The sequence below is a fragment of the Sparus aurata genome, chromosome 6 (genome assembly GCF_900880675.1).
Source record: "Sparus aurata chromosome 6, fSpaAur1.1, whole genome shotgun sequence".
In the NCBI taxonomy this organism is placed as follows: Eukaryota; Metazoa; Chordata; class Actinopteri; order Spariformes; family Sparidae; genus Sparus; species Sparus aurata.
The window spans coordinates 12,924,556-12,939,668 of NC_044192.1; the positions used below are offsets into that span (position 1 = coordinate 12,924,556).

The 15,113-nt window shown below is 41.9% G+C and overlaps 1 protein-coding gene across 1 annotated transcript; it reads left to right on the top strand.

Annotated features, from left to right (window-relative positions):
• The first annotated feature begins 2,836 nt into the window (after positions 1–2,836).
• LOC115582584 (elastase-1) lies at positions 2,837–7,531 on the top strand. Its single transcript, XM_030418609.1, has 8 exons — positions 2,837–2,932; positions 3,018–3,121; positions 3,873–3,973; positions 4,306–4,431; positions 4,973–5,109; positions 5,232–5,374; positions 7,103–7,252; positions 7,428–7,531. The coding sequence occupies exons 1-8, from the start codon at positions 2,893–2,895 to the stop codon at positions 7,437–7,439; spliced, it is 813 nt and encodes a 270-aa protein (XP_030274469.1). The 5' UTR covers positions 2,837–2,892; the 3' UTR covers positions 7,440–7,531.
• The last annotated feature ends 7,582 nt before the right edge of the window (positions 7,532–15,113 follow it).

The window sequence follows — 15,113 nt, forward strand, 5'->3', positions numbered from 1 at the left end:
AGCTGTCAGGCTTGCTGCGTCGCCCCTGGTTTCAGGCTCAACGCGAAGTTAAGCTAAGCTAGTTCATATTTACTGCACAGACATCAGAATCAGATCTGATCAGCTTCTTTTTTTTTTGGCCAAATATGTGTACAAGGAATTTGAATTAATTTGACTGCAACAGCTCAGAACAAGGACAACAAAGCTGAATGAAAAAAAGGTTAAGTATAGACAGGTTTACAAGCATGAGGGAAAATACAAGGAGTATTGAATGGATATTTGCAGTGAGTGATTATGTATGCTGTATGAATGTGTACATGTCTATTTACAGTATGTGCAGCATGCAGACATCTTGTGCCTGTTTGTTTGGTGTATAGAGCTCTGTGGTCCAGAGGAAGGAAGCTGAAGCAGGTTGTTTCCAGTATGTGTGATGGATCTGCATTGAGGTGTGATGGACATATGTAAGCATATAAGTCCCAGAATGGAGGGCAGGCTGGCACCAATTATTTTTTGCTGCAGTCCTGTTGTCCGTTGTAGTCTTCTGCCTGTCTTGTGCGGTGGTCGATCCAAACCAGACGTTGACGGATGCGCACAGACTGGATTATTGCAGGATAGAACTGGATCAGAAGCTCCTGAGGCAGGTTGAACTTCCTGAGCTGGCGCAGGACATGCATCCTCTGCTGGGCCCTTCTTGATGATGGATTCGATGATGATGTGGGATGCACATTTTAGATCCTGTGAGACTGTGAATTCCAAAAACCTGAAGGTTTCCAGGTTGTTGTGACTGCACCAGAGGGCCATACATTCACGAGACGATCTGTCTTCCTACCTAACCTTCTGCAAGACATGTCAAACTACGAGCTCGACATCTTTAAATCAGCCGAATTTCTTTCTGGTGATACGCACTGATATGCCAGACAGTGTGTTTCATTGTGTGACAGGAGTCTGCAGATACACGGAAAAACCTTGGAAAAAGTCGTGACTGCACTGCTAACCTGCTGAGGTCTCGTTAGAGAGGGGCAGATAACAGAACTCAGATCACGCAGCATGCCATAGATGAGTCGGCATCAGTGTAGTTGGTATGTGCGGCCAGACCAGCACCACAGATCACTTGTCTACAACCTTGATCGTCAAGGTTGTAGACAAGTGATCACAGTATGGTATCTGTCGCCTGAAACAAAGCTCCCAGAATTGATGCAAAATTGTATATATATCTGTTATTGGGAAGAAACGTGCATCCTTAGATCTTGTACTTAAAATGATGATGAAATTTAGTCACTGATACCTGAGCAACTATATGTCAAAAACATTTGTCCACCTCCCTCAGACCAGGTGACCTGTGCTGCAGCAGCCCTTTGAGGTGGACACCTCTCACACACACAGAGTTATAGTAATACCTCCACATAATACCACCGCCGGGCCTCATTATTATGCTACTTATCAAATGCTTTGATAAGTTTATGCTTTTATAGATAGTTTACTGTACCCTCAGGGTTGTGACTGTAAGTGTTAAACACTGATCTTAATCTTTACTTGTAACACCCGTCATAATCTCATTACATAACCTCCTCTCTACATATTTCTTGATCTTATTGTAGGATAATTATTAAAGGAATTTCTGAACGCAGGCTGGCCCTGTACAAAATTAAAGTCAAATCAAATCAAAGTAACTGCTAGCGTAAGCACCACTGCGGTTAGGTACGGCAGTATAGACTAAACTCCAGACTAATCCAAAAATGGGGCAAAGAGGTTGGGTGCGGTTGGAGCTTAGATTAGCTGAATGAAGCCGGGCTACTGAAACATGCCCATCTACCCATTTTTAGTGAGGAGTCTGTGCCCCTTTCAGCACTGTGCATACTGCACTGTTTGACTAGCCTACGTACACATATGTTCCATATGAAACCGCTGACAAGGTTATTTATGTTTCTAGCCACTTCCAGCAAGTGTGAAAATGCACTTTCAGGCCAATTAAAATGACACATGGTCTTCTTTTCAATAACAATGCTCAGTCACACGCAGAGACTGTGGAGATAATTGTTGGTAGTTGAGTACTGGAGTACCACATCACTGTGTATGGAAATAATTTCTCCTCTGACTAATTCTTACTGTAGTAGTTGATCACCACCCATTTGGCTTCCCAGACAACTGGAAAGAGAACACAGTCATTTTCACTGACTGTGAAAGATAAAATGCATCTGAAGATGGGTTTAATCTGCAGGAGGCACTTGCAGAAAATGTCAGTGTGTGCATGTGTGTTTGCGTGTGTGTGTGTGTGTGTGTGAGCTTTGTCGACCCCTTTGGACAAGTTAAGTTGTCCCTGAAGCTGGTAACCGAGGCCCAGTTTGAGCAGATAATGATACAGTTGCAAGCCATTTAGAGTGTGCTTTTAACGTCCTCCAACTTTCTCAGCGGCCTCTCTTCGGAAGGGAGCTGCCTCTTTATCAGGAGTGTCGGGGTCACCCACACCTGGATTCCATTTGATCGCCAGTGAAGGCTATCAACTTCCAATATCGATGTAATTCGTAGTTACACTTAAAGAGTTCCCGCAGCCTTTTCTTGGTGTTTCTGTTCCTGTTTTTGCAAAGGTTTTGGTTAACATGAAAGCATCTCCTGTACAGCATAATTAGTGTTGGATAAGAATAAAAAGAAATTGCAGTGTAGGACAATCTCATACCTGACTGCAGTGGCATACACAAGTGGTGGAAAAAAAAAAATGGATAAAGTTGCAAAGTCAGCTATTCCATGTATGAATCCCGCCCTGTGCCCACCGGGGTGATAACTGTGAGACGGGCCCAGGTGGACATGTGCTGTTATGGAACAACTCACACACGCTATCAGCAGAGAGGGCCCCCGGGCTATAAAACAGTAGTGGTCAGAAGTCTCTGGTGCAGAACGTTTCAGGAGACTGCAGACATGCTCAGGTTTCTAGTGTTGACCTCTCTCGCAGCCCTCGGTAAGAACTCTCTGATTCTTCCTCTCGTTCGACTTTTTGCACACAAATGCGACTCGTATCTGATGCCTGACTCTGCTTTGCACAGTGCTGGCCGAGCTGGAGCCCCAGCCCAGGTACCTGGAGGATGACAGTGTTGAGGGGAGAGTTGTGGGAGGCGAGGTTGCCAGACCTAACTCCTGGCCCTGGCAGGTACAGTGGGCTTTTTTTCAACTCTGGTGGAAACTGTTGTAAAAGCGGCACTGCGATAGCAGTACTGCAATTAAAGTCCTGCTTTGCAAATTAAAGTTGAGAAAAAGTTTATTAATAGCACCAACAAAATGTACTTATAACATCAGTAGAGCTCATTGTGCAGAATGTCCCCTTTGGTCCTGAAGATATAGTTTTTACTCCTATAGATACTTGTGCTATTATATTATATGTTATTATCTTGTGCACCATATTTTTGTTTATTTTAGTAACTATTATATTTAGCTGTTAAATAAAGATTGCTAGAATCCCAAAGAACATAAAAGTTTAAAGTAAATTAAAAATACTCCAGGGAGGTACAAGTGCCTCAAAATTGTGATCTGACTCTCTCACTGAAGTAACATAGTGCAGAGACAAGTAATGGGGGGGTGAAGTGACTGAGACAGAGACACCATTCGCCCTATTACAAGACAATGTACCACCAAAAAGGATTTTCAAACTTGTTATTATAAGGTCAAAAAGTTACATAATGTTGCTTCAACCAAATATATTTGTGCTTAGGCCAGTTATGCTTCTTTCAGTGTAAGTTACTGATAGCTCACAAAGCTGATCGTTCATTTATTAACCTCCCCAAGTGTGCTCGTGATGCCTCGAAGCACCTTTCCGGCCGGGACTGCTGCCAAGAAGCATTTGGCAAAAAATGTGAACGGTTCAGTGTCACGAATTTCAACACTCTCTGTTGCTGTTGCTTTAGATCTCTCTTCAGTACAAATCTGGCAGCAGCTTCTACCACACCTGTGGAGGAACCCTGATCAGGAGAGGATGGGTCATGACGGCTGCTCACTGTGTGGACAGGTGAGAGTTGAATTAATCGGAGAATAGCTGCTGAGCCCAAAACTAATAGAGGTATGGATGAAGTAGCAGGAGGTGTTCTCTGATGGAGCTGAACATTTACATAAACGTATTAAAGCCATGATATTTTAGATTTAAGTTTGACTGCGAGCTTTTGTTTCAATCCAAAATTAACTCCTGAATAAAATCTATAACTCCCCCTGGAAACCTACATTTTACAAAATGTAAAATACAGATTTTCAGCATGTGTCCTTGGGTAACTAGAGAGTACTAAATGCCAGACAGGATAAGTGCGAGTGGAAGAATGAAAATCTTCATATTTTGTACGTCCACAGTTCCAGGACTTGGCGTGTTGTTCTTGGAGATCACAACATCAACTCCCACGAGGGCACAGAGCAGTACATGAGCGTGAGCAGCGTCTACATCCACCCCAACTGGAACTCCAACAGCGTTGCCGGAGGGTGAGCGGCTACTGCTCACTGTTTGACCCAAAATCTCGATTCAAAAATAGCAAATCCTGGCAAACGTACATGTCATAAAAATAGAACATATAAATGAAAAGTGTCAAAGGTTTCATGTTTGATAAACCTCAGCAGCTCAGTTTGTATTGTGCATCATATGTTTGACAAAAATACTTTTTTTTTTATCATATATATTTACATAATTAATACACACATAGATTAATTCATGTGCAAATGTGAATATTTGCTGCCCTGCTCTGTTTTTTTTTAAACATTGTAGAGGAGGTAGAGTTTTGATTTTGGTGTCAGAGAGTCAGAGAAAGCAAGTAAACACGAACAAATCAGGTGATTGATAGATTAACTGTGAAGATATGCAGCAGATTGCATGAAATTAATTGGTAGTTGCAGCCCTGACCATATTATATATGGTCATATGAAAGACAAACAGAAAGACAACCCTCAAAACCATTGTGAGCATTTATGAATACAGGGAAAAGGTTTATTACTCACTGACTTGAGGAGATGCTGGTCTGACCCTCAGGTGGGACATTGCCCTGCTGCGTCTTTCCTCTGAGGCTTCTCTCAACAACTACGTCCGCCTCGGTGCCCTGCCTCCCAGTGGCCAGGTCCTGCCCAACAACAATCCCTGCTACATCACTGGATGGGGTCGCACCCAGAGTGAGTCCGACATGATGATATATTTGCTGGATAAAACCCGGTATTCAGCTCAGTATTTAGATATATCCTGTTATTATGGGTTTTATCACAGTTGTATGATGGGTGTCTACTATCCTCCCCAGCCGGAGGTAACCTGTCTGCCCAGCTGAAGCAGGCCACCCTGCCTGTTGTTGACCACCAAACCTGCAGCAGCTATGGATGGTGGGGTAGCACCGTGAAGACCTCCATGGTCTGTGCTGGTGGTGGCAGCAATTCCGGTTGCCAGGTGAGCCTCTGAGGTCTTAGAGAGGACTGCGTGTGACCTCACATTTACTGTTTACTTTGTAAGGTTTGAGAGAGAGGGATAGCATTGCACAGACAACATCTTTCATTTCACACATTCTTCTTTCTTGTCAAAACTGGGTTCCTACATTACCCACACTGCAACTCATCCTCAGTCAGACATTCAGGTGTGTAGTGCTCAGGACTGTGACAGTATGAGCTTTCCCCGTATGAAGATGATTATTACCATCATAATATAATTGTTATTATTATTAGTAGAAGTAGTACATCTGGAAATCTTGTACGTTCATTTCTCAAACTTAAATATAACTATAACTACTGTTGCGTCTGTGTAAGGTCACACCAATTCTGTATTAATGGCAAGGGCAAAATGGTACTTTAGAAAGTGTTGAAAATCTGCCATTAAACTTTATTATAATCTCACAAATGTATTATTACTGACAGATGTTAAACTTGATACAAACTTGACTGTTTTTAGAATAATACTGATAAGGCAGAATTCAATACTGTGTATTAAGAGATGTGCAAGGTATGATAACCATCACTATTTATACCACAGTATTAGCATTATGCTATGCTAATGCAGCCAAGAGTTTCTGTCATCCAACAGAGATAAGGACCGGGCTCCAGAGATCCAGTAAACTCATTTCTTTCTGACTCCTCAAGCCCTCATATTTTCTTTTTCATTTTCCAAACTCGTAGTCTTCAGCCCCGACTGCTTATCAGACTTTGCGCAGCTCTCCCTGGAGCCACAAAAAGCTTTTTTCACTGATGTTGTTACCCTTTAACTGATCCCAGTAAGACAGATTATGGGATCAGCATCACTGGGGCTTGACAGCTATCTCAGGATACCACTTTCTACCCTAATAAAGGGTTTACAAAATGCTACTAATTGCTTTATGAAATGTTTATAATGTTTTATAAAGCAGCTATAAGCCATTTCTAAGTAGGAGAATGTGGGTTGCCAGGTTGTAAATCATGATGTTGACTGTAGAAAACAAGTTGCAGAGGATCTGGAACAAGATTAAAAAAAAAATAATACCAAAATATATATAAAAATATCTATAACTGAATTATTACAACAATGATAAAGATACAAGCCTGAGTGACTTTTCTTAATCTGGCAACCAAAATTGTGTTCTTGTCAATTGCTTAGAATAAATCTGTAAAACATTAGACACTGATTTATCACAGCAATTCTAAAGCCATTTCAGCAGCCGCTCAGATTTTGAACTTGGCCTCTCCAGTTGTCTCCCAAACCACAGAGTCATCCTGCGATTAGCACAGCAGGAGTGATGTTTGCACACACTGTAATCAGACTGGAGGAAACACTGAACAGAACTTGTCAGAATCGAGTCCCGCTCCACCACGACAAAGTGAAATTGAACGTCTCCCTCTGAGCTGAGGGCTGACCCCTTCCTGTCAAGGAAGATATCTTGGAGGACACATGTGGGATTACTTGCTGCATCAGCAGGGGCATAAGTCAGTTACAATGATCCAGGCTAGTGCTTAAGCTGCACAAAGTGTCAAAGTCTGGCAAGTTATGCTCTGCGCAAAACTTGCTCAAGGCTGTCTAAGATTAGAAAGGGGATACAAGAAGCGAGTGGGAACGATGTTAAGTGAATTTGAAGACATTTGCGCTCAACTCTGCTCAAAGGTTACTAATGTTTGTCTCTGAGGTTTGTCTCTGATGTGTTTTCTCTGAATCCAGGGTGACTCCGGCGGCCCCCTGAACTGCAGCGTCGGTGGCCAGTGGGTTGTCCACGGTGTGACCAGCTTTGTGTCCTCCTCTGGCTGCAACGCCTACAGGAAGCCCACCGTCTTCACCCGTGTGTCTGCCTACATCAGCTGGATGAACGGCGTAAGTATTAAACACTATAAATCCAAAACGTCATGGTATATTCATTATCTGAAGGACGTCATAATCTCCGTCATACAGCCATTCATCCTTACAAATAGACGTCTGTCTGTGCAGCATTTTGTTGCAACACTTCAGGATAATAACGGAGTGATTCATTTGTCCTTGCTTTTTTCAGATCATGGGCTGAACAGAAAGGAAGAACGCAGGAGACGACTGAACACTCTGGATACATCTCAGTTTCTGCTCAACTCCATCACAATAAAATGTCATGTCATTTCACGTGCTTCGTTATTTGTGTTGGAACAATGTACGAGGGACAAAAGACTGTGGTCCTCTTATAATTTAGAAAAAACACGATTAACTGCATGTGAAGGACAGTTAATCTCTTCAGACAGCATTGTTATTGAGCAATATGTAATATCAGGGACTATGTGTGAGATGATACTTGAATGCTAAATAGATTTCAAAGTAAAACAGTTAAACGGGCACAAATAGAGAAAATTAAATACTCCTTTTCAGTGAAGCGGTGGCTATTCAGTTAACTGATTTTGCTGTGAAGGGTAAACAAATAGATGTGATTAGACTCTTGATAGATTAAAAGTTCCCAAGACTGATGTTAAGTGATGAGTAGAGGCTCTAAGTGAGTCAAGAAAAGCACATTTCCCAGCTACGTGTGAAGTGAAAGAGGCCTGAAACAACAACTGCCAAACTACAATCCAATTAAAAGAAAAACAATTTAAGATTTTGTGTCGTAGGAAGAAATCTCAGTTCAGCTCAGTTGAACACAGGTGAGGAATTTGTCTCAGTGCAGCTCTTATAAGCAAAAGAACACATAAGAAGATAAATTTGATAAGTCATTAACTATGTATTGCTGCTATATTGTATTAAAGTGCCAGTTGCTTTGCGCTGCTACCTGCTTGTGAGCCGATGCCTGCTCTGTTGCTAAAAGTGCCTTTGAGTGCGAGTTCAAATAACGGACACCCTCAGGATGTGTGCAGTTCCTGAGGCGAGATTTCCTAAACTTAAAACACTCGAATCTCTCTCCTGAGGGGAGGAAATGGAAGAGGCCGAGAACACTTTCTGCTGTACTTCTTGCGGGATAAATGAAGGAAACAGTGGGAAGATCACCGCCAGTGATCTTAGATGCTGTGCGTACTTCTAGCCGTCCTCTTTCAAGGGCGGTTGTGTTACCGTACCACACTGTGACTGAAAAGGCGGGAACACTCTCCGCAGTAGCTTTGTAGAAGTGCATTATCGCTTATCCAGCCAAGCCAAAACTTGGCAAAATGAGCTGGCACAGCAAGTGGGGGCTTATTAATTATATTGCTTGTGTTGACCTTCCACCTCTGAGTATGGCATGAAGTGGTGCCAAGGAATTTAAAAGTTTCAAGCCTGCAGGGCTGCCTCACTCCTCCCGAAGTCGATTATCATTTCTCTGGTTTCATCAATGTTAAAAACCATGTTGTTTGTCCTGCACAAATCCAATTCTACCAATTTGTCAATGTTTCATTACACTGTTGCATCATCTGCGTATCTAAAAATATGCACAGGTTCAGAGCGAGATGAAGGATCATTGGTATGTTGTGTGTACAGAAGAGGTACGAGGACACAACCCTGAGTGGCCTCGGCGGTGAGGGTCATAGGCCATTTTAACCACCTGCTTTCTATCTCTCAGAAAATCTAAGAAAAATCCAGAGACTGAGTAACTCCTAGTGCCTGGGAGTTTATTGAATGGCATGATACTGGAGAAATCTCATGACTCTACCCTGGTATTTCAACTACAGTGTCAATAACATAAATAACTGATTACTGCACAAATGTGAACATGTCAACATTTGACCAAAAACTAGCACGCAGAGTTTCAGTATCCTCATTCAATCATATGAGTTTAAATACGTTGAATTAAACAATTGAAGATCATTAAGAGTCTGCACACGTCGAGTCAATTCTATTCGTGTAGCGGCAAGTTACAACAAAAGTTATCTCATGACACTTTTCAGTTGGACATTAATATTAATATTAGTATTACAGCATGCAAACATACACAACATGCGTCCTCTGAGGGTCATAGGGACATAAACATTTACATTTTCATGCTCTTCTACAGGTTTGATCTTGTTTCAGGGTCATGGGGGTACTGGAGTCCATCACTCCATCACTGGACTGTGAAAGGAGATCAGAGGCCCTTCAGGAAACTCAGAAATAGAAATACTGACTGTGTCTCACAGCTGAATATAATTCATGATACTGTGCCACCTCTCAGATGGATGCCTTATTCATAACAAAAACATACCTTTAAATGTGTCAAATAGTTTGTCAAATCGTTGCCGAATTCAAACCTAGAAAATCCCCTCAGCTGCTGTTGCAAAAAAATTACTCAAGTCAACCTGATGTGATAAAATATATGAATCTGCGGCGGCAGTCACAGGGGAAGGAAAGAGCTGTCAAAAACTGTGAAGTGGATATCAGATGAAAAGCAAACAAAAATATCAAAAGTGTGAAAAAGCACCATTTCTTTGAAAGAGTGCTTACATAAACAGGAACTAAGGGATGGATATCTCATGCAATAAACTCAACTTTTTTTTATTCATCACTTTAACATCACTTCATCGACAACATGCCAACAAAAGCCCTGTGAGAGGTCAAAGTCGTCCTGGGTGGACCATCAAAAAATCTAAAATACAAATGAGAAATGTAATACTTGCCTTCTTATAACTGTCACTTATGTGTTTGGAAATTCAATTAAAGAAAATAAATTTAAAAAATCTAAAATACATGAATTGCTGTTACACCTTTGAGACTCTCTGAAAGTCTTGAAATATTTAAAAAGGTTGTATGAAGGGAAGCAAATTACAGGTATATCTGTCAAGAATATGACTCTGTTCTTCTTTAGTAAAAGTATAAAGTATGATTTACTTTTTAACTGCTGATATTAATGCTATCAATCAAAGGGGCTTCTGCTTCTCCATAACTTCAGTCTAAATTACTCTCAACTCCTGCTCTGTTCTGCTCAGTGGTCTTAGTCACCTCTCCGGACCTGCTGCAGAGTTTTGTGGGTTTTGTCCGGCTGTCAGGGTTGTCATCGGCCATTTGTGACTGGATAGCCAAATTGCACTCAGTACTGAGTTATGACTGTTAAAGCAAGTAGATGTCATGGTTTAATGCATACTTAAAGTGACTGAGAGGAACTTTTAGGTGTTTATGAATCAGTCTGGTGATTTGCCTGATGATTATAAATATATAACATGTAACAGCAAACGAGACCATCTGTGAAAAGACTGCTATTTTTATATAGTTATCATTAATGCCTGTGCTCGGGGCTGATCACATATATAACAAATAAATCACATACGCTGGCTCTGGGGTCAGGGGCTGCTAGAATCAACTTAAACTAGAACTGCAAGCAGTTATGAACGGGGGCCAAGCCCCCCCGCGCGACTTGGACCCCGCGCACTGCAGAGCCCACGGAATTCTGGCCCCAAAGGATGACGGGCTCGGGGCAAAAGTGAGGACACAGGCCAACGTCTGAGCCATGGTATTCGCTGTAATGGGAAGTGCACTGGAAGTGCAAAAGTCTGAATGTGTGCCGATTTGGATTTGTTGTAATAAGCCATGCCCACATTGACCAGTCATGACCACCTTCAAGATATGGCCTCAGGATTGGCCCTACATCATACGGACCAAATTTCGTAAAGATTGGTGTAGCCGTTATGAGATATAAACTTCCCATATTTTTAGCGCCCCCTAGTGGCTAAAATTCGCCAAATTCAGCTCATCCCTTCCCAGTATCATGGCAACCAGGGATCTCAAATTTGGTGCTAATAGCATTAGGTTTAACCGAGATATCAAACAGTTTACATTTTTATAGCTAGATACAGAAATTTTTTGATAACTTTAGATCAGGTCCAGCTGAAGAGTGTACGTGCCAAGTTTCACACAGATTGGACAAAATCCCAAGGAGGAGCTCGAAAAAGTAGGTTTTCCAGTTTTCGCGATTTTGCGAAAAAAACTTTCAGGCGGAAGTGGGCGTGGCCATTGAAAAGTGATTCAGCTCCATTCAGGGAATCTGTGGATACAAGGTTTTTGAATGTGCCATATACGGTGTGGGAGTTATAGGCAAAAACGGGTTGGCCTAGGTTATAGCGCCCCCTGCAGGCGGATATATGTAGTTTTTTGTGTCTGAGGTACGTGCAGATGTCTGCACCAACCCTCCAAATTGCACCGCCCTCCCACGGTTTAGCCTGTGGCACCACTTGTAGAGGGAGAAAAATACAAATCTTTACAATTACAATAGGGTTCGTAGCACCGCTGGTCCTAGGGAAATGCGTCTGCTTGCATACGCGTTCCCTCGGCCCCTCGGGCTTGGCCCCCTAACTATTTTATTCGCCAGCCAGGTTAAGTATGAGTACAATTCTCATAAAAGCACAGGTACAAGTACCGCCCCAAAGAATGACTTAATTACAGCAATTTGAGTTGTTGCATCAAGTTACTTCCACCTCTTCATAGTGCCATAAGTGTGTGTCTTTGTGTATGTTTGTGTGTGTGTGTGTGTCATTGTGTCTCTTCAGCAGCGCGGCCATATGGTGCTGATGATAGCTTTACATCCTGCAGTAAATGCCTGTCATGTTGTCCTGCTGTAACACACACGGGCATCTGGTGTGTGTTTAAGCTGAGCGAAAAACACCAACTGCCTGTCTTATGCGCGAGAGGAACATCCAAACTTGTTTAATGCTTGGAGGGAAATGCAGATCTCTTTAGTGTGAAGGATGCTTAGTGAAAAGCTTATGTGATATTATTGAATGATAATCATTACTGACAGATTCGCATGTAAGACGTTTTTTTCATGTTTTACCTGGTTTGGGTGGAGGTATTTTTTTAAAGTTCTTACTTTACCTTAATCTGCCCTTCAGTAAAAGCTTAAAGGCAGCAGGAAATTCTCAGAATAGTCAAGTCTGATACCTCCAGATATTTCAGTAATGTTTCAAGATTGTCGACAATTTAAGAAAACAGAGATATGTCAGATATTAACTTTTATATTTTGGATGTTTCCATTGGTAAGATGTTGATTCTCTGCACCAAAAACTACACTATTGTTTTAACTTTACAACGCAAACTTCAAATGTTACAGAAAACCTCAATCTCTTTCCAAATGGTCCCAACGGCTCTTTACATATTTAATAATCTCCGCTCTCATCACTTTCTCAGCTATCCATTGGCAAGATGGAATATCTAATGACTGATTGTAACACGAGTTAATCGGGACAAAATTGATGGCTAACAATATTTTTTAAGACTTTCTCAGCCGATGGAACTAAATCAAAATGTTAATGCGTCTGTAATATCGCCGCCGCTCTCTGCTTTAATGAGAAACAGTCCACTTGTCGGACTAATTATGACTCATTTGTCATGTTTTCTTGTGATAAAAGATGTTCAACACTTCATTCAACACACTGTCAGGGGTAAGCTAGTGAAGACACACATTTTGCCTAATGTTCTCAGAAGTGTAAAATTGATACAGTCATCTAAATCCCTTTGTAGTGTTTAGTATTTTCTGTTTGACTCATGGGTCTCCACAGGTTTGTCCACCGAAGCCGCCTTTAACTCCAGCATGGTTTCTCCACCAACTGACCACATCTTGGCCCACAGTGACCTCCATTCAATAACTAACACACCTGCAACTGTCGGGAAGATAAGAGATGAGATTTGGGCTGTGTGTCAGAAAACGTACCCGCTGTCTGGAAGATAATTGGTGAGTAACTCGAGGTCTTAAATTCTGCCAGAAAATAAAATGTTTTATGTGAATTCTTCATGTGAAACCTGTCAAATGATTTCATTAGCAGCATGAAGCATCAGCTCCTGAGGCTGTACTCGGGCACAAATTCGATCTTTAAGCTAAACGTTAACATCAGCATGCTAAAAACGCTCACAATGTCAGTGCTGATGTTTAGCAGGTATCTCCTGTTAAGCGTGGTAACATACTCATATTTGCCGATTAGTTCTAAACACGTCACACTGATGGGAATATTACTAGTTCTGCAGGTTTTGATTATCAACAGAAACCGAACAGCTGATGACAGCGTCAAATGAAAAGTCAGAGCATCATTAGCATTATTACAGCTCATCCCGGAGAGGATATGGAGATGTGGAATTTAATTGCTGTCTTTGCAGTAGTTGTCAAGAAATTGCAATAACATCAACACTCTTGATGGTGTCAGAGGAAGAGTTGAGGTGATCACCAAAGCCATTAGGAGTCATTCTGGGGATTACGCAACAATGATGATTATGAATGTTTACAAAGTTCGCTAGCAATCCATCAGATAGTTCAATACTTCAGTCTGGGCGGAAGTGATGGACGGAACCCTGAAACCTCATTACAACATGGCTAAGAATATCAAAACCAATCTTGCTCTCTTGCAACTCCTGCCAGAGTAGATTATATACCAAATCACGTTTTTTTTTCATCTCCTCACCTTGAAAATGTGGTTAAAAAAAGAGAAATAAAAATCCTGTGGGATTCAGAGTCTTTCCAAATCCAGCTCATTAAAGTCGTCTTTGATGTTCTGGTTTCATTACAGCTTCCCGAGGTGCACACCTGTCTGCCACGGCGAAACAATTTATTTCATCCACGAAGGGCACCGGGTCCAAGACTAACATTGCTGTGGAAAGCGACATACAACAGCAAACAGCCGAGCGGCTCCAGTTCAGGAGGCGCAGATTGATCCCTCAGCTGCTGCTGTCTTGCTTAAGGCAGAAAGCTGCACGAGCTTCCACGAGATAATGATCATCCACTAATGGTTGATTTCATTGAATGCTTTCGAGAAAACAGTGACTGTATTCACTCTTCCTGTCTTATCAGTGGGCTCACATTAAAAAGGAAATTAGTTTTTCCTTCCACCATTCAGATAGCTGGATGTCTGAATTGCGTTCTGTAGTGCTCGTATACAGGAGCAGTACTGGGTAACCAGGGGTTGGGTCTAATTACTTTGAAATGTCGTCAGTTATTGAAAACCAATTACATGGCCCATTTTGTAATTAGTTCTTCAAAAAGTGTAATCTAATCTTAAAAGCTTCTGGTTGGTGTAAAATTAATGTATATGTACATATTATGCTGACTTTAAATGGACATAGCCACAAAAATATGCATGTATTTTGGGTGTCTACATTATTTTTCTCATATTGTCACATTCCTGCAGCACCTCTATTCACCCTCTGTTTTAGTGCCTGTCTCTTTAAGGCCCCTGCTCCTCCTGAAAAGCCCAGTCTGTTCTGATTGGTCAGCAATCACTAACCTGAACCGGCACTGCCCATCACGTTGCCGTATCAGCTCTGCTGGTTGAGCATTTTGATACTTGGACGGTATTTTATATACTGCGCCAGGACCTGGGTGTAACTGACTTGAACTACTGTAACTACATTGAGAGCAGCCACAGATGATTTCTTCCGCCAAAGATGTCTAGAAATGTTGTCGTTTTAGCTGCCGGTGTGTTGACTGGCCAGCTGAAGCAGGAATTCCTGCCTGTTGCTCCAGGGGTGACATGTGTGAATCTGTCAGGACCACACGCTCTGTTCAGGTGGCAGCAGCAGTCTCTCTGGACGACAGGTCAGTCGTACATAAGCTCTTCTCTGCTCCTGAATGTTCTCTTTCTGCACCTCTAACACGGATGTTGTGGGTTTACCAGAAGAGAATTCAGATTTCTCTTTGACAGTGGCACAGTGCCATCTGGTGGAGGCCAGGACGACTGAAGCTGTAACTAACGTGACTGCATCTCATCTCAGTCAGCTGCATGAACCAGGTCACTAAAGGGACAGTCTGTCAACACTGATTAACTCTAAATCTATAAATAAATAAAGAAACGTAAGG

Bases quoted from the DNA above. Each gene is read 5' to 3' on its own strand.
- LOC115582584 (XM_030418609.1), top strand. From the start codon at position 2,893: ATGCTCAGGTTTCTAGTGTTGACCTCTCTCGCAGCCCTCG. The intron at 2,933-3,017 runs GTAAGAACTCTC...TGCTTTGCACAG, and splicing joins GACCTCTCTCGCAGCCCTCG to TGCTGGCCGAGCTGGAGCCC. The intron at 3,974-4,305 runs GTGAGAGTTGAA...GTACGTCCACAG, and splicing joins GCTGCTCACTGTGTGGACAG to TTCCAGGACTTGGCGTGTTG.